At 43.3% G+C, this 26,911-nt stretch overlaps 1 protein-coding gene across 1 annotated transcript in view; it reads right to left on the reverse strand.

Annotated features, from left to right (window-relative positions):
• Positions 1-22,084, reverse strand: part of LOC123994795 (beta-1,3-glucosyltransferase-like) — a 119,547-nt gene extending 97,463 nt beyond the window's left edge. The window contains exons 1-2 of the mRNA XM_046297786.1: positions 21,836-22,084; positions 243-286 (exon numbers count right to left, since the gene is read on the reverse strand). Of these exons, the coding sequence (XP_046153742.1) occupies positions 243-286; positions 21,836-21,899 (108 nt within the window). The 5' untranslated portion in view covers positions 21,900-22,084. The remainder of the gene's footprint in view (positions 1-242; positions 287-21,835) is intronic.
• Positions 22,085-26,911: the final 4,827 nt, after the last annotated feature.

The following is a 26,911-nucleotide window of genomic DNA, read 5'->3' on the forward strand; positions in this document are numbered from 1 at the left end:
ACCCGAGAGAGAGAAGAGATAAAAAGGGTAAGGATTTGTAGCAATAGTGTGATTTGACCCGGAGGCCATTGATCAAGTGGTTGTTAGAAACCTTTAAAAAGGGGTTGATGAGGGAACTGGGTAGAAACATGAGAAGCATTCCAATCAGCCGAAATTAGCAACAGGCACTCAAAATAAAGTCAGAGTCAAATTACTATAATTGGGGCACCATGATGCAATGAAGCAAAAAAAAGCATCCTTACCTGGGAGCCTGGTCTTGTGCTGCCGGTGACAATGTTGACAGGAACTGCAAAGAACAACACAAAACATGACACTGAAATCGCTTGCTTATTAATTTACCCTTTATGTAACTAGGCAAGTCGAGCCAATTAGACTGGTTGATAGCAATGTACACCAAAAGATATCGATTGGTCCGAGGGCTTCACGGTCACGACTCTGCTCAGTATAGAGGAACCTGCCTAATGAAACATCATTGGGGCCCATCGTAGCAGGATATTTAACAATCCCCTCAGGGAGGAAGCCCTTTCCTGTGTGTGTGTATGTGTTGGGTTTCTGATTGTACTGTTGATGAACCCATTCCGTACAAATTTGCACAACCGCAGGCTGCAATGAAAACTAAATGGAACTGTAGTGACTGGCATCAAAATCTGGGGTGTGAACTACGTTTCTGTTCAACCATTGATTGACATGGTAATAGCCCGAAAGTATTGGAGAAAAGTTGAAAAAACGGACCCCTGTGACACTGTACGTTAAATTGTGACGTGTCATGACGTAACATTCAGCACGCATTATGCAACTCATTCTCTGTTGTACAGACTCTTTCCATTAGGTGTAGAACAGGGTGAGGGGGATACCTAGTTAATTGTACAACTGAATGCATTCATTTTTTGTGTCATCACTGCAAGCCATCATCTCAAAAGCTCCTGTTTACTTCTGAAGATTATTTTAGTGCCGCCCTAAAAACCAGCCCTAAAAACCAGATTCAAATTCCACACAAAACTTTTTTTAAATAAAGTAAATTGCACGTTACAGCGCGATGTACAAAAGTGCGTTAGCTGACTATACGCGGTGTGTGCACCACCTGTCATCTATGAAAGTTTGTAATTAGACCATGGAGAGCCTATATCTCATTTTAACGCTATCGATTAAAAGTAAAAAGGGGAATTCGCATGAGGATTCCAAATCAATACTGAGGATCAAAACTGCCGATTGGAGAATATACACTGCTCAAAATAATAAAGGGAACACTAAAATAACATATCATAGATCTGAATGAATGAAATATTCTTATTAAATACTTTTTTCTTTACATAGTTGAATCTGCTGAGAACAAAATCACACACAAATTATCAATGGAAATCAAATTTATCAACCCATGGAGGTCTAGATTTGGAGTCACACTCAAAATTAAAGTGGAAAACCACACTACAGGCTGATCCAACTTTGATGTAATGTCCTTAAAACAAGTCAAAATTAGGCTTTCTAGTGTGTGTGGCCTCCACGTGCCTGTATGACCTCCCTACAACGCCTGGGCATGCTCCTGATGAGGTGGTGGATGGTCTCCTGAGGGATCTCCTCCCCGACCTGGACTAAAGCATCCGCCAACTCCTGGACAGTCTGTGGTGCAACGTGGCGTTGGTGGATGGAGCTAGACATGATGTCCCAGATGTGCTCAATTGGATTCAGGTCTGGGGAGCATCAATGCCTTCCTCTTGCAGGAACTGCTGACACACTCCAGCCACATGAGGTCTAGCATTGTCTTGCATTAGGAGGAACCCAGGGCCAAATGCACAGGCATATGGTCCCCACAAGGGGTCTGAGGATCTCATCTCGGTACCTAATGGCAGTCAGGCTACCTCTGGCGAGCACATGGAGGGTTGTGCGGCCTCCCCCAAAGAAATACCACCCCACACCATGACTGACCCACCGCCAAACCGGTCATGCTGGAGGATGTTGCAGGCAGCAGAACATTCTCCACGGCGTCTCCAGACTGTCATGCCTGTCACATGTGCTCAGTGTGAACCTGCTTTCATCTGTGAAGAGCAGGGGGCGCAAGTGGCGAATTTGCCAATCTTGGTGTTCTCTGGCAAATGCCAAACGTCCTGCACGGTGTTGGGCTGTAGGCACAACCCCCACCTGTGGACGTTGGGCCCTCATACCACCCTCATGGAGTCTGTTTCTGACTGTTTGAGCAGACATGCACATTTGTGGCCTGCTGGAGGTCATTTTGCAGGGCTCTGGCAGTGCTCCTCCTGCTCCTCCTTGCACAAAGGTGGAGGTAGCGGTCCTGCTGCTGGGTTGTTGCCCTCCTACGGGCTCCTCCACGTCTCCTGATGTAATTTGAGTCAATTGGAGGGAAAATCAGCCAAGACCTCAGAATTTGTTTTTAACCACTTGCAGCTCCTCCCTTACTTTGTGCAATTTCCGCCTGAAGACATACCCAAATCTAACAGCCTGTAGCTCAGGCACTGAACCAAAGATATGCATATTATTGGTACCATTTGAAAGAAAACATTCTGAAGTTTGTGTAAATGTGAATTGAATGTAGGAGAATAACACACAATAGATCTGGTTTAGATAAAACAATGAAAAAAAACATACGTTTTTTATTTTTATATCATCATCTTTAAAATGAACAAGATAAAACAAACATTCAGAAAGGATGGGGACAATTTCAGTGAAAAATATAAGAGGGCAACAGTACTTGTGCAAAGTTTCAGAATGAGAACTTCCAGAAATGAGTGTGCTACATGACATTTATCATGAAGTCACCCAGGTGTCCCACACAAGTAGCCCAAATGTACCCAAGTGGCCAAATTGGTGAAGGTATACATTTTGAAACAAATAACTATATACAAAATACCAAAATGGTATTCTAACACACACCCCCCAAAAAATGTAGGGGAAAAAAAATGAAGAAAAAATAATTATTGATAAAAAAAAATGAAAAAAAAAAAATATATATATATATATATATATATATATATACACACACATTTACAAAATAACATGGGTAACTATTTACACACCTTCAATATTTGGAAGACCCTCAGTCCTCTATCAAATCAATGTATATAGCCCCAGCCCAAAACCCCAAACAGCAAGCAATGCTGAGCATCCTGAGACCATTCATGTGTGGGGTTGCTTCTCAGCCAAGGGAGTGGGCTCACTCACAATTGTGCCTGAGAAAACAGCCATGAATAAAGCATGGAACCAACACATCCTCTAAGAGCAACTTCTCCCAACCATCCAGGAACAGTTTGGTGACAAACAATGCCTTTTCCAGCATGATTGAGCACCTTGCCATGAGGCAAAAGTGATAACTAAGTTGCTCGGGGAACAAGACATTGATATTTTGGGTCCATGGCCAGGAACCTCCCCAGACCTTAATGCCATTGTGAACTTGTGGTCAATCCTCAAGAGGCGGGTAGACAAACAAAAACCCACAAATTATGCATTGCATTGATTATGCAAGAATGGGCTGCCATCAGTCAGGATGGGGTCCAGAAGTTATTTGACAGCATGCCAGGGCGGATTGCAGAGGTCTTGAAAAAGAAGGGTCAGCACTGCAAATATTGACTCTTTGCATCAACCTCATGTAATTGTCAATAAAAGCCTTTGACACATATGAAATGCTTATAATTATACTTCAATATTCCATAGTAACATCTGACAAAAATATCTAAAGACACTGAAGCAGCAAACTATGTGGAAATTAATATTTGTGTCATTCTCAAAACTTTTGGCCACGACTGTAGAGGCTGTGAGCAAGCGATTCGGTGGCATTCTCTCGGAGCCTCTTTACTGTGTCGCCACCATGCTCAATGCTAGGTACAAGGACCGCTACTTCGATGCAGACAAGAAACAGGGTATACGTGAAATGTTACAAACACAGCTGAACAAGATGGAAACGGACAGAGTCACTGCGCACAGAGGAAGAGAGGCCATGGACAGACAGAGCTGAAACTTCACTGGTTGACATGCATGATGAATTCATGGTTGAGACTGAACAAATGAACTACGAAACAGCACAGCAAGTAAGTGAAAGAAGTTGATTTTGATTATGTTTTACTGGTAAACATACGTAAATGGGGACATACGTAAATGTCAACAAAATAACTTTTTGGTCTCTGTGTGTGTTTCAACTATTTCACTGAACTAGAATGCTTAAAAGGCCACTAAAATGATAAATATCATTTATCATTTATCGTATAGTTTTTTTTGGCAAGGAAAATATTGGATAGGGGGCAGCATTTTCACGTTTGGATGAAAAGCGTGCCCAGAGTAAACTGCCTGCTACTCAGTCCCCAGTTGCTAATATATGCATATTAATAGTAGATTTGGATCGAAAACACTGAAGTTTCTAAAAAAAACTGTTCGAATGATGTCTGAGTATAACAGAACTCATATGGCAGGCGAAAACCTGAGAAAATCCAACCAGGAAGTGGGAAATCTGAGGTTTGTAGCTTTTCCAACTCTTGGCCTATCACAGTGTCTATGGGGTCAAATTGCACTTCCTAAGGCATCCACTAGATGTCTAACAGTCTTTAGAACCTTGTTTGATGCTTATACTGTGAATGAGGGGGGAATGGGAGCTGAATGAGTCAGTGGTCTGGCAGAGTGCCATGAGCTCGTGACGCGGGTTCACGTGAGAGTTAGCTCTGTTCTTTAGCATTTGTGAATACAAAGGAATTCTCAGGTTGGAATATTATTGAAGATTTATGTTAAAAACATCCTAAAGATTGATTCTATACTTCGCTTGACATGTTTCTAATGGAACTTTTTGACTTTGTCTGCTCGTGCGTCATGAATTTGGATTACTGGGCTGAACGCACTAACAAAAAGGAGGTATTTGGACATAAAGATTAATTTTATCAAACAAATCAAATCAAATTTATTGTGGAACTGGGATTCCTGGGAGTGCATTCCGATGAAGATCAAAGGTAAGTGAATATTTATAATGTTATTTCTGACTTCTGTTGACTCCAACTTGGCGGATATCTGTATTGCTTGGTTTGTCGTCAGAGCGCCGTACTCAGATTATTGCATGGTTTGCTTTTTCCTAACTAGCGTTAGCACAATTTCTAACTAGCATTAGCACATAGACTGGAAGTCTATGGTAACTGCTAGCAAGCTAGTCATTGCACTAACGCTAGTTAGAGGTAGTTACATGAGCCAATGCTAACTTCCTTTAAAGTGAATGCAGAGATATCCAAGTTCATCTGACTAGGGCAATAGATACAGTAAAGGGCATCATCCCAAAGTATCCCTTTAACCACTATGAAATGATCATAAACGTGACGTGAATGGCCAAATTCTGAAATTACGAAATGGGCAAAATGATATGCAAAATCTGAGTACCATTGCATATGATTGTTAAGAGGATCTCAAAAACAAGGGTTTTCACTTGGATTTTTAATAGCACACAAAGAGGGGGACAATTTCACTTCCAGCTTGTCTTAGTTCAGTTGATCGGCTTAAAGAGGAAGGGGTGTTACAGTAGCATGTAAATTATTCCAAAGATAAACTACAAAAGTTGGGAGCGTGAAATCCCCGTCTTGTTGAATAGTTGAGAAATGGGAAGCGGTCTAAAAATCCACTTAATGATGGATTAATCAGAGTATGTAACAAACAACCCAGCCCAGCTCTCTGCAGGAATACATCAAAGTTCACTCCCCATTCTGTTACATCTGTCAAAACTTGCCATCTTTTCATGGCAGTCCCTAGAGAAAGATGGGCGAAGACAGACAAAGGGGGAAAGCCATTTGAATTGCACCTTCTCGGCGTGCACTGCCTGCATGATGCCACTAGCGCTACTGATAAGCACCTCACTACACACCCTGCAGTAAAATTAGGTTAGCCTTGTTGTTTTCAACAATGTCTCCATTCTCCAACTCACTTACAATGAGAGAGACAGCTCAGTACTCCCTTTGATATTTTAGCAATGAGCATGGTCTAAGAGAGAGGGGAACTATGTTAGAAACCTTTTCATGTGGCACCACATTTCATGCATGCGTGACCTCCTGTGACTCAAAGCCATTTCCTCTGACTGGTCGTGATGACAACATTTGTTCAGCTGGTTGCCCTTTTAGTTCTCAGTGCAACGGCAAACCTTTTAAGAAAGCCACCTTATTAGAACTGTTTTCACCTTCAACCCACAGTGAGAGGACTAGGAATAGTTTCTATACCCATGAAAAATGCAGTGTTAGTGTTAAGGTCAGGGAAAAACCAACAAGGTAGGCCCTATTTCATGAAAATTTATTGATTTTGTGAGGACGTCCTATCGATCATGGTTGGTAGCACACACACACACACACACACACACTCGCACACAAAAGTAAAAATATAGAATGAATCACGCTGCTGATGAAGAAGATGAGCATGAACTACACTGGGTTCTATACTAGGATGAGTGAAAGAGCTTTATGGTAAAACACTGACTGTCACCAGAGGTTAGAACATATCCAGCTGCTCCTCTGATTAAACTGATATCAGAAGCTTCTAAAGCCATGACATCATTTTTCTGGAATTTTCCAAGCTGTTTAAAGACACAGTCAACTTAGTGTATGTAAACTTCTGACCCACTGGAATTGTGATACAGTAAATTATAAGTGAAATAATCTGTCAGTAAACAATTTTTGGAAAAATGACTTGGGTCATGCCCAAAGTAGATGTCCTAACCGACTTGCCAATACTATAGTTTGTTAACAAGAAATTTGTGGATTCGTTGAAAAATAGTTTTAATGACTCCAACCTAAGTGTATGTAAACGTCAAACTTCAACTGCACATACACAGTGCATTCGAAAAGTATTCAAACCCCTTCACTTTTAACACATTTTGTTACGTTAACACCTTATACAAAAATGTATTACATTGTTTATTTTTCTCATCAATGTACACACAATAACCCATAATGATAAGCAAAAACAAGTTTTTTTTAAATTATTGCACATTTATAAAAAATATCACATTTACACAAGTATTCAGACCCTTTACTCAGTACTTTGTTGAAGCACCTTTGGCAGCGATTACAGCCTCGATTATTGGGTATGACGCTACAAGCTTGGCACATCTGAATTTGGGGAGTTTCTCCAATTCTTCTCTGCAGATCCTCTCAAGCTCTGTCAGGTTGGATGGGGAGGATGGCTGCACAGCTATTTTCAGGTCTCTCAAGAGATGTTCGATTGGGTTCAAGTCCGGGCTTTGGGTGGGCCACTGATATTTTCATCAAAGATCTCTGTGCTTTGCTCAGTTCATGTTTCTCTCGATCCTGACTAGTCTCCCGTCCCTGCTGCTGAAAAACATCCCCACAGCATGATGCAGCCACTACCATGCTTCACCGTAGGGATGGTGCCAGGTTTCTTCCAGGCGTGACGCTTGGCATTCAGGTCAAAGAGTTCAATCTTGGTTTCATCAGACCAGAGAATCTTGTTTCTCATGGTCTGAGTACTTTAGGTGCCTTTTGGCAAACTCCAAGCGGACTGTCATGTGCCTTTTACAGAGCAGAGGCTTCCGTCTGTCCACTCTACCATAAAGGCCTGATTGGTGAAGTGCTACAGAGATGGTTGTCCTTCTGGAAGGTTGTCCCATTTCCACAGAGGAACTCTGGAGCTCTGTCAGAGTGACCACTGGGTTCTTTGTCACCTCCCTGACCAAGGCCCTTCTCCCCCGATTGCTCAGGTTTGGCTGGGCGACCAGCTCTAGGAAGTCTTTGTGGTTCCAAACTTATTTAATTTAAGAATGGAGGCCACTGTGTTCTTGGGGACCTTCATTGCAGTAGACATTTTTTTGGTACCCTTCACCAGATCTGTGCCTTGACACAATCCTGACTTGGAGCTCTACAGAAAATTCCTTTGACCCCATGGCTTGCTTTTTGCTCTGACATGCACTGTCAACTGTGGAACCGTAAATAAACAAGTGTGTGTCTATCCAAATCATGTCTAATTAACTGAATCCACCACAGGTGGACTCCAATCAAGTTGTAGAAACATCTCAAGGATGATAAAAGGAAGCAGGATGTGCCTGAGCTCAATTTCAAGTCTCATAACAAAGGGTTTGCATACTTATGTAAATAAGGTACTTCTGTTTTGCAACTAATAAATTTGCAAACATTTCTAAAAACCTGTTTTTGCTTTGTCATTATGGGGTATTGTGTGTAGTTTGAGGAGGCAAACATTTATTTAATACATTTTAGAATAAGGCTGTAACTTAACAAAATGCGGAAAAAGTCAAGGGGTCTGAATACTTCCAGAATGCACTAATATATATATATATATATATATATAGTGTGCATATACAGTACCGGTCAAATGTTTGGAAAAGCCTACTTAAAGGGTTTTTCTTTATTTTGACTAATTGTCTACATTGTAGAATAACAGTGAAGACATTAAAAACAGGTCTCTGAAATAACACATATGGAATCATGTAGTAACAAATGTGTTAAACAAATCAAAATATATTTAATATTTGACATTCTTCAAAGTAGCCACACTGCCTTGACAGATTTGCACACTATTGGCATTCTCTCAACCAGCTTCATGAGGTAGTCACCTGGAATGCATTTCAATTAACAGGTCTGCCTTGTTAAAAGTTCATTTGTGGAATTTCTTTCCTCAATGCATTTGAGCCAATCAATTGTGTTGTAACAAGGTAGGGGTGTGCAAACCCACAAATTCATCAGCTGTCCCTGTGGCGGGTGTCAAATGATACCGCAGGTGAAGAAGCCCGATATGGAGATCCTGGGCTGGCGTGATTAAACGTGGTCTTCAGTTGTCCGGTTGCAAATATTTCCAAATTCTCTAAAACGACGTTGGACATTCAGTTCTCTGGCAACAGCTCTGGTAGACATTCTTGCATTCAGCATGCCAATTTAACCCTCCCTGAAACCTTGAGACATCTTTGGCATTGTGTTGTGTGAAAAAACTGCACATTTTAGAGTGGCCTTTTGTTGTCCCCAGCACAAGCTGTACCTATGTAATATTCATTCTGTTTAGTCAGCTTCTTGATATGCGACACCTGTCAGGTGGATGGATTATCTTGGCAGAGGAGAAATGCTCACTAACAGGGATATAAAGACATTTGTGCACAACATTGTGATTCGGACTGGGTGGGGTTTTCGGGGTTGCCAGGAGGCTAAAGTAAGTAAAAGGATTCACCTTTTAGCGTACTACGGCTTACTCAGCAGAAGTAGCTGCAGACACTAGCGGCACCAAGATTCACCTTCTAGCATACGACAGCTCTAACTCGACAGCAGCTGCAGACACTTGACACTTGATCCAAGGTGGTGTAGCAGTGCAGACATGTTTCGTTCGTCCTCTTGTGTACTTTGTATTTCTCGTCTTTTTCTGTATACATTTCAATTTTATTTTCAATATCTTTTCCATTTTAATTAAATTATACCTTCCGGTAACCTGCCTCACCCAACGTGATACGGAACCGCTATTATTTTTAGACCTTATAACAAGAACCACCGAGCCATCAGAAGCTAACCAGCTACAAGCTATTTAGTTATTGTTAGCCACTGCTAGCGGCCTTTACCTTCTGCAAAGATACCAGCCCTTTTTTTTTTGCCTGGATAATACTTGCCAGCCTACCAGTATCGGACTGTCTCTCCACTACAACGGCGGATTCCTGCCATAATCCCTGGACCATTACTCCTGATCTTCACAGCTAGCTAGCACCCACCGAGTTACCCAGTACGAAGCTATCCCTGAGGCCCACCTCCCGGCCTACTCAGTTGTTCACCCGGACGCCACCCAAACACGGCAAGAACCCACTACTCCACCGGATACTTGCCGTAGGCTCTGGACCTTGGAACCGGATCACCACTGCTACTGAGTGTCTATAGCTAGCACCAGTTAGCCGTGAGCCAAGCGCATCTCCCGGCTAGCAAACTAAATTACTACAACTACAATACCTCTTTCGCCATCTGGATTGGATCCTTTGTCGACACAGCGCCCCACCGCACCACCACGACTGGTCTGCCGACGAGCACTCCATCCACTGTGCATTCAACCGGCCTCCGTCGGACCAGACGCTTCCACTAGCCACGGGCTACTAACTTTAAACGCTGTGTCGCCCACGTGCTAGCGTAGTAATGACTACTCCGCGGCTTCCCTGTTCCATCGATTGCTGCCCCCTATGATCACTTGGCTACATAGCTGATGCCTGCAGGACTGTCCATTAATCATGGTACTCCATTCTGTTTATTTTTTGGCCCCAGCTGCGAACTCAGGCTCTGTATAGTTAACCGACCCTCTCTGCCCATTCATCGCCATTTTAACGGTTTTTATTTTAGCTAATTAGCTGTTGTCGTCTTAGCTAGCTCTCCCAATCAACACCTGTGATTACTTTATGCCTCGCTCTCTCAAATGTCAATATGCCTTGTATACTGTTGTTTAGGTTAGTTATCATTGTTTAAATTTACAATGGAGCCCCTAGTTCCACTCATCATACCTCTGATACCTCCTTTGTCCCACCTCACACATATGCGGCGACCTCACCCATTATAACCAGCATGTCCAGAGATACAAACTCTCTTATCACCCAGGGCTTGGGCTTACCTCTGCTGTACCTGCATCCCACCATACTGCACATTACAATACGCCCTGAATATATTCTACCACGCCCAGAAATCTACTCCTTTTATTCTCTGTTCCCAAATCTCTTGGCAACAAGTTTTGATAACCTTTAACCGTACCCTCATCCTACTCCTCCTCTGTTCCTCGAGTGTTGTGGAGGTAAACCCAGGCCCTGCATGTGCCCAGGAACCCTCATTTGTTGACTTCTGTAATCGAAAAAGCCTTCGTTTCATGCATGTTCACATGAGAAGCCTCCTACCTAAGTTAGTTTTACTCACTGCTTTAGCACACTCCGCCAACCCTGATGGCCTTGCCGTGTCTGAATCCTGGCTTAGGAAGGCCCCCAAAAATTCTGAGCTTTCAATACCAAACTACAACATTTTCCGTCAAGATAGAACTGCCAAAGGGGGAGTAGTTGCAATCTACTGCAGAGATAGCTAGCAAAGTTCTGTCATACTTTCCAGGTCTATGTCCAAACAGTTTTATTTTAAAAATGAATCAGAAATAAGTCTCTCACAGTTGCCGCCTGCTATCAACCCCCAATCGCTCCCAGCTGTGCCCTGGACACCATTTGTGAATTGATTGCCCCCCATCTAGATTCAGAGTTCGTTCTGTTAGGTGACCTTAACTGGGATACCCTTAACACCCAGGCAGTCCTACAATCTAAGCTAGATGCCCTCAATCTCACACTAATTATCAAGGAAACCACCAGGTACAACCCTAAATCCATAAACATGGGCACCCTCAGACATTATCATGACCAACTTGCCCTCCAAATACACATCCAAATACACAAATACTCTGCTGTTTTCAATCAGGATCTCAGCGACCACTGCCTCATTGCCTGTATCTGTGGTCAAACAACCACCCCTCATCACTGTCAAATGCTCCCTAAAACACTTCTGCGAGCAGGCCATTCTAATCGACCTGGCCCGGGTATCCTAGAAGGCTATTGATCTCATCCTGTCAGTTGAGGATGCCTGGTCATTCTTTAAAAGTAATTTCCTCACCATCTTAGATCAGCATGCCCCGTTCAAAAAAATGCAGAACTAAGAAGAGATATACTTGCCCGTGCTTCTACACCTGCATTGCTTGCTGTTTGGGGTTTTAGGCTGGGTTTCTGTACAACACTTTGAGATATCAGCTGATGTAAGAAGGACTATATAAATACATTTGATTTTATATAGCCCTTGGTTCACTCCAGACCTGACATCCCTTGACCAGCACAAAAACATCCTGTGGTAGACTGCAATAGCATCAAATCGTCCCAGCGATACTAAACTGTTCAGGGAAGTCAGGAACCAATACACACAGTCAGTGAGGAAAGCAAATGCTCGTTTTTTCAAGCAGAAATTTGCATACTGTAGCTCTAACTCCAAAAAGTTTTGGGACACTGTAAAGTCCATGGGGAACAAGAGCACTTCCTCCCAGCTGCCCACTGCACTGAGGCTAAGTAATACGGGCACCACCATTATAATCAAACATTTCAATAAGCATTTCTCAACGGCTGGCTATGCCTTCCTCTGGCTACTCCAACCCCGGACAACAGCCCCCCCCCCCCGCCCCCCCCCAGCTACCGCCCAAGCCTTCCCAGCTTCTCCTTCATCCAAATCCAGATGGCAGATGTTCTGAAAGAACTGAAAAACTTGGACCCGTACAAATCAGCTGGCTAGACAATCTGGACCCTCTCTTTCTAAAACTATCCGCCGCCATTGTTGCAACCCCTATTTACCAGCCTGTTCAATTCCTCTTTCGTATCGTCTGAGATCCCTAAAGATTGGAAAGCTGCCGTGGTCATCCCCCTCTTCAAAGGGGGTGACAACCTAGACCCAAACTGTTACAAACCTACATCCATCCTGCCCTGCCCATCGAAAGCCAAGTTAATAAACCGATCACTGACCATTTTGAATCCCACCGTACCTTCTCCTCTGTGCAATCCGGTTTCCGAGCCGGTCACGGGTGCACCTCAGCCACGCTCAAGGTACTAAACAATATCATAACCGCCATCGATAAAAGACAGTACTGTGCAGCCATCTTCATCGACCTGGCCAATGCTTTCGACTCTGTCAATCCCCATATTCTTATCGGCGGACTCAATAGACTTGGTTTTTCAAAAATGACTGCCTTGCCTGGTTCACCAACTACTTCGCAGACAGAGTTCAGTGTGTTAAATGGGAGGGCATGTTGTCCAGACCTCTGGCGGTCTATGGGTGTACCACAGGGTTCACTTCTCTTTATATATCAATGATGTCGCTCTTGCTGTGGGCAATTCCCTAATCCACCTCTACACAGATGACACCATTCTGTATACATCTGGCCCTTTGGACACTGTGTTAACTAACCTCAAAACGAGCTTCAATGCCATACAACACGACTCCCACGGCCTCCAACTGCTATTAAACACGAGTAAAACCAAATGCATGCTTTTCAACCGTTCGCCGCCCGCACGACTAGCATCAACCTGGACAGTTCCGACATAGAATATGCTGACAACTATATATAGCTAGGTGTCTGGTAAGACTGTAAACTCTCCTTCCAGACTCATATCAAACATCTCCAATCCAAAATCAAATCTAGAAACGGCTTTCTATTTCACAACAAAGCCTCCTTCACTCACGCAGCCCAACTTACCCTAGTAAAACTAACTATCCTACCGATCCTCGACTTCGGCGATGTCATCTACAAAATAGCTACCAATACTCTACTCAGCAAACTGGATCCAGTCTATCACAGTGTCATCCGTTATGTTACCAAATCACCCTATACCACCCACCACTGCGACCTGTATGTTCTAGTCGGCTGGCCCTCGCGACATATTCGTCACCAGACCCACTGACTCCAGGTCTAAGTCTGTTAGGTAAAGCTCCGCCTTATCTCAGTTCAATGGTCAAGATAACCAACCCGTAGCACACGTTCCAGCAGGTATATCTCACTGATCATCCCCAAAGCCAACACCTCTTTGGCCGCCTTTCCTTCCAGTTCTCTGCTACCAGTGACTGGAACGAATTGCAAAAATCACTGAAGTTGGAGACTTATTTCCCTCACCAACTTTAAACATCAACTATCTGAGCAGCTAACCGATCGCTGCAGCTGTACATAGTCCATCTGTAAATAGCCCACCCAATCTACCTACCTCATCCCCATACTGTTTTTATTTACTTTTCTGCTCTTTTGAACACCAGTATCTCTACTTGCACATCATCTCCTCATTTATCACTCCAGTGTTAATCTGCTAAATTTAAATTATTCGCTCCTATGGCCTATTTATTGCCTACCTCCTCATGCCTTTTGCACACACTGTATATAGACTTTTTTTCTACTGTGTCATTGACTTGTTTGTGTTATTGGCTTATTTATTTTTTATTCCATGTGTAACTCTGTGTTGTTGTTTGTGTCGCACTACTTTGCTTTATCTTGGCCAGGTCGCAGTTTTAAATGATAACTTGTTCACAACTAGCCTACCTGGTTAAATAAAGGTGAAATTAAAAATAGCGGCACCAGGATTCACCTTTTAGCGTACTACGGCTCTCTCATCCGCAGCAGCTGCGGACACTAGCGGCAGCAGGGTTCACCTTTTAGCGTACTACAGTTCTCTCTCAGCCGCAGCAGCTGCAGACACTAGCGGCACAAGGACTCCAATATTGGCTGGGCCAGAGAAATTTGTGGCCTTGATTAAACATATTTTTCGGATGATTGACATTTTTTAAATTGCAATATGAATAGGCTGATGATGATCCACAAGACTAGTATCAGAAGAAGCCCATATTCCAACGGCATCTGTTAACGCTGATACATCCTAACAAAATACACCCTATGACCACCCTGCGGCTGCTAATGTGCCTTGTTGGACCTTGTAAACTATCGAAAGTAGACCCATAACTGATCCCAATGTTTTCCTAATCAAACATGCATTCAAAACACAGGTCTTTTGAGCGATTATTGAAATGGATGTTTGGCAGAAATTCAAGTTATTTATTTGTTATTTTATTTAAAAAATAAAGTGCTTGATTATGTTTAAAGGCGCTGTTGGGAAAAGTTGATGCAATCAAAGTAACCAGGAGTTACTTTGATTGCATCTAAAGATGCAATGATTTGTATCTAAAGAGCAGAAGGAGCATGCATCGTGGCTCGCAAATTAATCAAAGCATGAAGTGGACGGCTTTGATTTCCGGAACAGGGCACCGGTAAAAGGTGTTCTCTGACATCACGTTGGACATTGATAATCAATATCTTAGGCAACAAATTCCAGGAAAAGTTAAATGCATGTTGCTTGACCTGTATGAAGAATGGGGAAAAAGGAGCAAAGTGTATCTGTATGATTGATGTTTGATGAGTATTTACCACCCTATCTAAAATTGGGATATATAAGATACAATGCAAGAAGTGTAAAACGTTTGGCCATGCGTCAAGTGTTTGCAGATGGACACTATTTTATTTATTCCCAGCCTGTGAATGTAAAATGTTGCAACTGTGGTGGGGATCATATTTGCGAGCATGCGCCATGGTGCATGAATTGATTTTGCCCCCCCCACACCAAACGCGATCACGACACACAGGTTAAAATATCAAAATAAACTCAAAACCAATTATATTAATATGGGGACAGGTCGAAAAGCATTAAACATTTATGGCAATTTAGCCTGCTTGCTTGCACTTGCTAACTATTTTGTCCTGAGATAAAACATTGGGTTGTTATTTTACCTGAATTGCACAAGGTCCTCTACTCCGCCAATTAATCCACGCATAAATGGTCAACTAAATCGTTTCTAGTCATCACTCCTTCTTCCAGCCTTTTTCTTCTCTCATCTTCATATTGCGATTGGCAACTTTCATAAATTAGGTGTAGTACCGCTACCGACCTTGTTCGTCTTTCAGTCACCCACGTGGGTATAACCAATGAAGAGATGACACGTGGGTACCTGCTTCTATAAACCAATGAGGCGATGGGAGAGGCAGGACTTGCAGTGCAATCTGCTTGTTGTCACGCGCAAGCAGTGTGGGTGCAATAATTGAATATATATATATAGATTTCAAAATGTATTTTGCAACGCTCGTGCACGCGATGCGAGCGATGTAGTCAGCCTGTTAGGGTGAAAGAGATTGAGGTATCAAGGATCAGGGCTGTACAGCAAATCTCCTATGTGGAGGCGGTGAAGAGAGTTTAAGGGGCAAGAGGCCCCAGTTCTGAAGATATGGAGGTGGATGCACCTCAACCAGTTGCAAATGGTCTATGTTTCGGATCTTTATTATCCACCTGTACAGTAGGTGGCGGAATGGACATATAATTGTTGCCAACGAGATTATACCAAAGAAGAAGTGCATTTCTTGAACCTTGACCACGAAAAACTTCAGTCTCTGCATGGTCAATGCAGCACATGCAACAATGTTGACGACAACGGTGCTGTTTTCACGTTGCTTCTTAATATAAATCCACTAGCGTTCTATAATTACACTACTAGTTTGTGTTTCTTACATCTGCAAACAACTAGTTTCTCCTTTCTTAGCAAGTTGGGCCTAAATCTTGTTAGCCACTAATGCTAATCACTAGCTAGGTAATAAATGTACTGCGTCAGAGCAAACATAATTAGCTATTCAACCTGATAATACCAGACCTAAATCTGACTATTCAACTTTACTATGGTTTGCTGAGCTAGATGCAGGTATCCTATAGCCCCCCTAATAGGCCAACATCTCATTTCAGAGAAATATCCAAAATGAGACTGACGTTAAATGTGGAGAATGATACACTTGCAATAAAACTGTGAACATGATCACAATTGATACCTTCCAATTTAATTAATTAAACATGACTATTAATAATTGCTTAACAACACAAGGCTACAACTCAAATCTACTGAAACTATAGGCTATTTTTTCAAATCGGTTTGCCAGCTCCAGGTAGGCTACACAATGGCTGCAGCGATATCGTCATTTCAGGCTACAGTAGCCTACAACTGCATATAAAGTATAGCCTACTTGATGGCCAACAGATGCAACTGTATCATTCTCCACATTTAATGCCAGTTTCATTGTTGAGTTTTTCCCATAACAGAAGCACGCGAGAGAGTTCCATAACTTCCATTTAAAATGTCCACTTGCTCAGCGCTCGAGAACCAAGAACTGTGCATGCGTAAAACACTTCACTTGATACGGTATTCCATAAGGAAAACCAACATTAAAATGCAGTTTACTTTAAACCACCTCAATTTACTTTATCTACACATTCTAGTGCCCCTAAAGTTGTTTTCCAGTTTGATCAGTTCTACCGTGTTCATATGTTTTATGGCAAAAGGGTTGGAAATGGGTGTCTGCATACTGGCAATCTAAACAGCCTACCTATGACCGGTAAAAAGTTTTTACTACGTGCACTGGTGCTGCTCGGCTGGCTGCTGAAATTCTCTCTCAACCAGTGCTCTCGACACACACAATTTTGTCCATATCGCCCAGCCCTACATTATTGCATGTTAAATGTTTCTGATAAGTGAAAGATGACAAACAAATAAATGAGCTACCACCCACGCTTGCCTAGCTAGAGATCAATTAACCAAATATACAGACAGGGATACAGTAAAAACAAAATCACATTGATTGATTATTAGACAAGTCACAAGCTTTTGGTCAGGAGTAAGACATGATTGATTATCAGACAAGCTTTTGGTCAGGTGTAGGACAGGCTACTTGTTTTGCTACATAACATGGTAGAAAATGTTTCTGATCAGCTAATATATAAGCAAACTAGAATAAAGATGATCATGAGCATTCACCTCAACTTAGCTAACATTTTACCAGCCTAATTGTTTACAAAGAGCCAAACGGAGATTCAGTGAATGCTCAAATCTGACATTGATTGATTTATCAATACGAGTCCCCCATGCTTGTCCCAAAGCAGTGTGAACGGTGCTGAAATGATCATCTAGGTGACCACACATGACTATTGCTTTAAATTAGTATAACGGTAGAATATTACTTTGGGAGTTTCCTTTCAAATCGAGTACAGCTTTATGAACAAAGACGCAAAGCAATATGGAACTTTATTAAATAGTTTTAGGAATGGCGTCGTGTCCGAGGGAAGATCGTCAAAGACAGATGATGTGATGGCAGGTAGCCCTATGCGGGTCTACTGGCATCGAAACCCCCCAGCTGGAGGAATGGAGTTCCAATGACAGACCTTAAGGTTGTTATAGGTGGTTGGTTGTCAAAAACTGTTGCTGAAAAACAGCAAGAGATAAATACACTGCTCAAAAAAAATAAAAGGTAACACTAAAATAACACCTAGATCTGAATGAATGAAATATTTTTTTCTTTACATCATTGAATGTGCTGACAAAATCACACAAAAATGATCAATGAAAATCAAATTGATCAACCCATGGAGGTCTGGATTTGGAGTCACACTCAAAATTAAAGTGGAAAACCACACTACAGGCTGGTCCAACTTTGATGTAATGTCCTTAAAACAAATCAAAATGAGGCTCAGTAGCGTGTGTGGCCTCCACGTGCCTGTATGACCTCCCTACAACGCCTGGGCACGCTCATGATGAGGTGGCGGATGGTCTCCTGAGGGATCTCCTCCCAGACCTGGACTAAAGCATCCGCCAACTCCTGGACAGTCTGTGGATGGAGCAAGACATGATGTCCCAGATGTGCTCAATTGGATTCAGGTCTGGAACGGTTGGGCCAGTCCATAGCATCAACGCCTTCCTCTACCTAATGGCAGTCAGGCTACCTCTGGCGAGCACATGGAGGGCTGTGCGGCCCCCCAAAGAAATGACACCCCACACCATGACTGACCCACCGCCAAACCGGTCATTCTGGAGTATGTTGAAGGCAGTAGAACGTTCTCCACAGCGTCTCCAGACTGTCACGTCTGTCACGTGCTCAGTGTCAACCTGCTTTCATCTGTGAAGAGCACAGGGCACCAGTGGCAAATTTGCCAATCTTGGTGTTCTCTGCAAATGCCAAACGTCCTGCACGGTGTTGGGCTGTAAGCACATCCCCCACCTGTGGATGTCGGGCCCTCGTACCACCCTCATGGAGTCTGTTTCTGACCGTTTGAGCAGACACATGCACATTTGTGGCCTGCTGGAGATCATTTTGCAGGGCTCTGGCAGTGCTCCTCCCTGCACAAAGGCGGAGGTAGCGGTCCTGCTGCTGGGTTTGTTGCCCTCCTATGGCCTCCTCCCTGTCTCCTGGTAGCGCCTCCATGCTCTAGACACTACGCTGACAGACACAGCAAACCTTCTTGCCACATATCTCATTGATGTCCCATCCTGGATGAGCTGCACTACCTGAGCCACTTGAGTGGGTTGTAGACTCCGTCTCATGCTACCACTAGAGTGAAAGCACCGCCAGTATTCAAAAGTGACCAAAACATTAGCCAGTAAGCATAGGAACTGAGAAGTGGTCTGTGGTCCCCACCTGCAGAACCACTCCTTTATTGGGGGTGTCTTGCTAATTGCCTATAATTTCCACCTGTTGTCTATTCCATTTGCACAACAGCATGTGACATTTATTGTCAATCAGTGTTGTTTCCTAAGTGGACAGTTTAATTTCACAGAAGTGTGATTGACTTGGAGTTACATTGTGTTGTTTAAGTGTTCCCTTTATTTTTTTGAGCAGTGTATTTAAACCTGGAATCCTTAATGGTGAAACTGCCACATCTGTTTGGGATATAAAACAACAAAGAAGTTACTTCAAAAAACAAACACAGTTCGTTTCCCTCAGACATCATTGCTCACGCAATAGAACAGCAGAATATGTACTGAACATTTTTTTTTAACCACACTTCATTTTTTTTAACCACACAACCGCACCTCACCTCCATATCGTCCACAAAAACAAAAACAATAACAAAGTTGCTGGGGCTGTACTTTTTTACTGATTAGTTCCCCTCTGTTTATTTCCCACTCAAACATCCACATGGACAACCACACACTATGTGGATGTGGATAACCACATACACAACGAGCAACCCCCCTTCCAATACAACTGTGGGAATTTCAAATCCAAACAAGGAGAGTTCTCAATCCCCAGGAGAAAAAAAAACAGAACCAATCAAAACTCAAGCCAATTTCTGTGTGAATAGTGCACCAACAAACTGAATCTTCACTGTTAGCCAGGCTATGCATCCATAGCTCCGCCTATGAATTTGAAAGTGGTTACATTTTCTCATCCCTCAGTTTTTTACTTAACTAAATGGCAGGGTCAGGCTGATTGGGCCAGATCAGGGTCAGATCTGCTTGAACCACAGCAAGGCAATGATCTGCTCATATGTAGGTAGGAGCCGGAACAGCTAATAGGAGCAGGAACCATATCCTGTTTCTGTAGCGTGAGGCAGTTTGATGTACAAATATACCACCCTGGACAGGATGCTAGTCTATCGTGGGACCTTACCCCTGCCAATCCATCTGCTGAGTGCCAAGCAGAGATGCATTGGGACCCATTTTTTACAGTCTTTGGTATGACTAGTCCAGGGATCGAACTCCCAATCTTCCAATCTCAGGCAGGACAATAACCACAAGGAAGTGAGTTGGTTGCCCACACAATAGGCTAATCTACAAAACTGTGGTGTTACAGATACATTCTTGTAAAATCTACTCCATTCACTTATACCATTCAACAATTACATTAATGCTCATGAGGCTGTTAGTACAGCGTGGACAATTGGTGAGATAATCTGTAACCACTATGGTGAATAATGAATAGCAGACCTGGGTTCAAATCTTATTTGATTAAATCCCCACAAGAGCAGAAATGCAATTTTTTTCAGCTGAAAGACGATGCCCATAGTTTAGCCTACCCGTGATGTTGCACAATAATTTAAGTCAATAAGTCATTGTTTTAAGTCAAAGTATGATATATTTGTGGTTGAAGTGGGAAATCTGTAGTGGAAACCTCTGATATTTTCCATGCCAGTGCCATGTATTTCCCATGATATGATGTGCTAATACTTTTCAGTCTGTGGTTCTTTTGAGGGCTGGGTTTTATTTGAATGTTACCACCCACCAGCATGGCATTGTTTATTAATTAGAAACAGCAGCAAAGTTATTCCCCTTCACAAGTCGCATCTGAGCTGAGCAATATAATAGATCATCTTTAGCTGAGCCAAACAGCTTTCAACGTAGCATACACTTGGCTGCCTGAGCCATGGAGCAAATTAAAACAATGTTTTAAAACCTCCACTTTTTTACCAACAAATTATTACAATCCATTGGATAGCGTCAAGGACTATGCTTAATCTGTGTCCAGCAAACCTGCCCCTCAAAGTATTTAAAGATGTCAAATAGTGTTTGAACCCAGGTTTGCTGAATAACATTCTTATTTAACAAATATTACTTAGTCAGGTTCATGGATCTTGATCATATTGATACCTATGGGTCATACATGTATATGACAAGTCTTACAATGCATAACCATATCATAATGCATTATTCCTGGCTGCAGTCTTTAGGTATTGCTAATCTGTTACATGAACTTTTATTGGCAGAATAATGATGCAATATGAGACCTAATTTACAGTTAGCCGCTGTGCTAATTGCGTCGCACATCCATCACGTTGAGCGATTGGTCGGAGTAATCAATGAGTACAATGTAGCTATTCAAACGTAACCGCACAGTTACAAATTTAAAAGTAATTTTCATAGAATGTAAGCAAACTTGCACACCATAAACTGCGCACTCAGCAGCCAGCAAAACACTGGGGCGTATTCATTACAGAAACCGTTTACCGTAAGAACCAAACGGAAGCAAACAGAGCCAAAACCAGAGTTTATATTGGACAAATTAATTGAGATCCCTCCCAGTTTCGTTCCGTTGACTCCCGTTTAATAAACGTTTCGCAACAGAATCGGCGTAAAGAATATGCCCCTGGTCAGGAAGTTTAGAATGTACTTATACAGTAGCTAGCTTCCACAGCTTGTTCTTTGCTGTCGTAGTAAAAACATGCGTTTGTGCAATTCACAATTAACTAAAAACACAATTTAACACCAGCAGTCGTTAGCGACTGTGTAGCTTCTCCAATTAGGAGTTTCTAAGTTCCTAACCTGATGCAAATATGCGCAATGTCCAGTCATTTGCTGACTAGCTTAATGGCTAGCTAGCGTTAGCTCTTCCAAGATGTGCAACACGGTGTCCCCATAACAAGACATGGAGCCACCGTGCTTGCTCTACTCTGCTTAAAACAGCCACTTGCCACACAAAGCAACAGTAAAATGTGCATAACTCCAAATAGAATGGCAAGTTAAACAATACTTACCGAACGACAGAAAAATGAAATAAAAACCAACTGTGTGTCTGATATCTTGGTTGTCGGGGATCATCGTGCAAGACGGAGAGATGCTGAAGTGTGTGGAAGTAAGCTGTTGACAGCCTCCGGTGTGGCTTTGACAGTGTTTGGAATGGAATGTTTTACTTTACCCGCAATCTTTCCGACTAAAAGGCACGCGAATGTTGTCACCTTCCCCTCATCTGGTGTGGCTCGCGCTCTTGTGGCCAAATGCTGCACTGTTCATAGTCGTGCGGACTAGGCTACAATAACACAAGCACTTCGTCTTTTTTGGTGGACACAATTGTATCTATTAAAACTTTCAAAGCGAAACAAATTAAATGTAAAATGCTGTCTTTATTTATATTAATATTTGACTAGATGATAGCCTGCACAAATAGCTTTGCAACATAGGCTATTCATGCATGCTTCATTATGTCTATTTTATTATAACATTTTATACAATAGATTTCGATAGCTACATTCATCATGTCTACAATAACAGAGATTCAATCAATCTCTATTTATGTCTGTAGGGGTAGTGCTGAAATATTTAGGCCTCAATCGGGAATCCCTGGAAACATGACCCCATTGGCCCCATGCAGTATTCGGTGGGCACGGGCTAGCCCACAACAAGCCCAACACAGGCGAGCCCACACCAGCTCAAGACAGGCTAGCCTGTCACACATTTACATTTACATTTAAGTCATTTAGCAGACGCTCTTATCCAGAGCGACTTACAAATTGGTGCATTCACCTTATGACATCCAGTGGGACAGTCACTTAACAATAGTGCATCTAAGACTTAGGAGAGGACACGGGCTAGCCCACAACAAGACCAACACAGGCTAGCCCACACCAATCCCAAATACACCTACACAAGCCCAACAAAGTCTAGTCCCCACCAAGCCCAACACGGGCTAGCCCATACCAATCCTAAATCTACCCAACATGGCCCACACCAGCCCAACAAGGCCCAGCCCCTACCAAGGCCAACAGAGGCAAGTCCCCACCAAGCCCCGCTAGAGGCGGGGCTCATTTTAATATTTGGGGGCGTGGTTTACACACAGTTATTTTTGTGCAACCATTTTGTGTGATACCCACATTTTATTTTTATTTCACACTGCCAATGATGAAGTCTTTAAAAATACTTAAATAAGTGTATGTACCATATGAGAAACTTAGTCTTCATGTAATTTCATTTAAAGTGTAGCCTCACACAACTCTGAAATATGGTCCCTATCATAATGTTTTCTTTCTCATTGCTTTTAATGTATGAGAGGTTAGCTGTAATGAGGTTTCTTAATACTGTCGGAATGAGACTCATATCTAGCCTTTTGTAATTAGTTAATTGTTTATTGGAAGTTGTGTTTATGCCTAGTTCCCGCCCCTCCCCAAATGAACAGAATGTATAAACAACTTGAGGAGATTTCTGCTGCGGTCTACATGCTTTTGAGTTGCAGTGCATTCTTATGACGGTATTACATTTGTCCCTACAATGCTGTTGTATCATTTGGATACAAAAATAAAGTTGTGGGTGGGTAACAGCCACAAATCAGATAATAATTGTTTCTATAGCCACATTTACAATGTGGTTCTCTGTTGGACACACAAACACTTGACATGTTCCATTTTATCATCCATAATCATTCACAAAAATTGTGCTATAGGCCTTTACCCTCAAACCTGAAGTCAAACATTAAAAAACTATTTTGGCTAATTTCACCCAGAATTACAAAATTATAATATATATTGGTTTCCTTTCCCTGTAAGCAGTATATGGATAAGGTAAGACCACAATTCATGCTTTGGATTTGTTTACCTGGACACTATGCTAACTTTTTTACATGTGTGGCACAAAACCAATGCAAGCCAATATCCCAGCTTTTTTCACACTTTGCAGCAGTTGGAATGAACAGTGTTGTGGTAACAGTGTTATCTGTGCGCAGGTGACATACTTGGGTGAAAAGCAACAGCTAACAGCCATGCTCCTGACCAAAATTAAGGCTACAGCCAAAACCATTCTGCAGAATAAATTGACTGATTGTGTTCTCTTAAATCTTCCCATGCTCCAGAATAGAGTAGAATCACCAGCCCTCAAGGTTCGAAGTACTGATGGATTTATTTTCTACAGGTATGTAGTTGATAAATTGATATGATTGGCCAGGGAGTTCACTCACCTACTGCTTCAGGTCTAAATCCATCCCTGATTAGAAGGCAAGAATGAAAACCAGACATGTTTCAGCCCTCTAGGACCGTATTGAATACCCCTGGTCTAGATCCATTTCTCAGGTCTCCATGATAATGAAGGTTATATACTTTGGAGGCCTTGAAAGTGATTGTACTATAAAATGCTTTAACCAATCACCTGTTTTTGTCACATTCTGACCTTAGTTTTTTTGTTATGTCTTTGTTTTCTGTTGAGTGTTTGTATCTGCACCAGACAGAACTGTTTCGGTTTCGTTCATTCACTTTGTTGTTTTTGCTCAGTGTTCATTTACCATATAAAAAATATGGACACTTACCACGCTGCGCATTGGTCCTCCGATCCTTCCTACTACTCCTCGTCAGAGGAGGAAGAAGACCATTACAGAATCACCCACCACCAAAGGAACAAGCAGCGTGGTATCAGGCAGCAGCAGAAATCTCCGGACTCCTGGAGATGGGAGGAGATACTTGACGGCAAGGGACCCTGGGCACAGGCTGGGGCATATCACCGCCCCAAGGCAGAGCTGGAGGTAGCGAAAGCCGAGAGGCGGCATTATGAGGAGCTAACACGGCAGCGTGGCTGGGACGAGAGGCAGCCCCAAAAATGTATTGGAGGGGGCACACGGGGAGTGTGGCTAAGTCAGGTAGGAGACCTGCGCCAACTCCCCGTGCTTACCGTGGAGAGAGGTGGACCGGGCAGGCACCGTGTTATCCCGTGAAGCGGTGCGCAGGCATAGCTCGGTGCGTTATATCGCAGTGCCTCGTATCAGCCGGGCTAGAGTGGGCATCGAGCCAGGTGCCATGAAGCCGGCTCAGTGCATCTGGTCTCCAGTGCGTCTCCTCTGGCCGGGGTACATGGCACCAGCCCTAAGCATGGTGTCCCCGGTTCGCCAGCACAGCCCAGTGCGGTCTATTCCGCGCTGGCCTGGCTACGGGGAGTATCCAGCCAGGTAGGGTTGTGCAGGCTCAGTGCTCGAGACCTCCAGTGTGCATCCACGGTCCGGTCTATCAGGTGCCTCCTCCACGCACCAGCTCTCCGGTGGCAGCCGCCCGCACCAGGCTGTCTCTCCGTCTCCTCCCTACAGGTGCTCCCGCCTGTCCAGTGCTGCCAGAGTCTCCCATCTGTCCTGAGCTGCCAGAGTCTTCCGTCTGTCCTTACCTGCCAGAGTCTCCCGTCTGTCCTGACTTGCCAGAGTCTCCCGTCTGCCCTGAGCGGCAGAGTCTCCCGTCTGTCCTGAGCTGCCAGAGTCTCCCGTCTGTCCTGAGCTGCCAGAGTCTCCCGTCTGTCCTGAGCTGCCAGAGTCTCCCGTCTGTCCTGAGCTGCCAGAGTCACCCGTCTGTCCTGAGCTGCCAGAGTCACCTGTCTGTCCTGAGCTGCCAGAGTCGCCCGCCTGTCCTGAGCTGCCAGAGTCGCCCGTCTAGGAATCGCCCTTCACTCCGGTCGAAAGGTGCCACGGAGGCGGGTTAAGAAGCCGGAGTGAAGAGTGAAGACTATGATGGTGTGGGGTCCACGTCCCGCGCCAGAGATGCCACTGTGGACAGACACCCACCCAGACCCTCCCCTATAGGTTCAGGTTTTGCGGCCGGAGTCCGCACATTTGGGGTGGGGTACTGTCACGTTTTGACCTTAGTTCTTTTGTTATGTCTTTGTTTTCTGTTGAGTGTTTGTATCTGCACCAGACAGAACTGTTTCGGTTTAGTTCGTTCACTTTGTTGTTTTTGTTCTGTGGTCATTTACTTTATTAAATAGATGGACACTTACCGCGCTGCGCATTGGTCCTCCGATCCTTCCTACTACTCCTCGTCAGAGGAGGAAGAAGACTGTTACAGTTTTAGTGTTGTTTGTAATGTTAATACACCGAAATGAATGTCTTTCAGCACGTTTGACACTAGTCTCAACTGCCTCCAACTGCTCAACAACACCACAGCAAGTATCATGGGAAATGTATCCTTCTCCTCTGGAAACATGCTCCATTAATTATACTTTGAATTATGGCATACAAAGAGGACCTCCCATCAGCCAATGAAAACCCCAAGATAGTGGTCTTCATTGACATGGGACATTCAGCCCTCCACGTGTCTGCTTGTGAATTCATGGGCAAGTTAAAGGGATGGACAAGTAAAGTGAAACATGGCTTTAGCCAGGTAATTTATGCTAACGTGTCTAACTTAAACTCTTATGAGTTTGTTAGTGAACACAGAAAGACAGGACACCCATTTAACATTATATCCGGATGACAGCGCACTACACAGGGAAATGTCCCCACTCACTGCCCTGGGGCATTGGGATCTTTTTTTAGACCAGAGGAAAGAGTTCCTCCTACTGACCCTCCAACACCACTTCCAGCAGCATCTGGTGTCCCATCAGGAACCGACCAGGACTGATCCTGCTTAATTTCAGTGGCAAGGCAGCAGTGGGGTTCAGGGTGGTGTGTTGCTGGCCAAGGTTAGCTGAAGTTTGTATTGGCTGTTTAAAGGAAACTGAACCATGGATTACAGTTTATCCTGGTCTATAGACTACTTTCAGGATGAAACTGAACTGAACATACCCAGACTGTGTGTCTCCACAGTCAACTCTTGATGAACAGGTGTGGTCATGGCAACACAGTCTCTTAAACTCACCAGGAGGTATTGATCAATAGGCACAAAATGATAGAAAAGGGAGCAAAACAGAGTGAAAGAAAGGTACTATTTGAACAAAGTCTGATAAGAAACACTTGTTTTTTCTGTTTTTAAAATGCTTTGTTACAGTGTGCTCTAATGAACACGATCCAGTGTCCTGTTCCTTTGTGGAATGACTCTGAGCTATTGGCTGGCGAACAGTGTTCTGTTCCAGGGCCAAGATCAAGGACCTGTATG

Source organism: Oncorhynchus gorbuscha, linkage group LG14 (assembly GCF_021184085.1).
Source record: "Oncorhynchus gorbuscha isolate QuinsamMale2020 ecotype Even-year linkage group LG14, OgorEven_v1.0, whole genome shotgun sequence".
Classification (NCBI taxonomy): domain Eukaryota; kingdom Metazoa; phylum Chordata; class Actinopteri; order Salmoniformes; family Salmonidae; genus Oncorhynchus; species Oncorhynchus gorbuscha.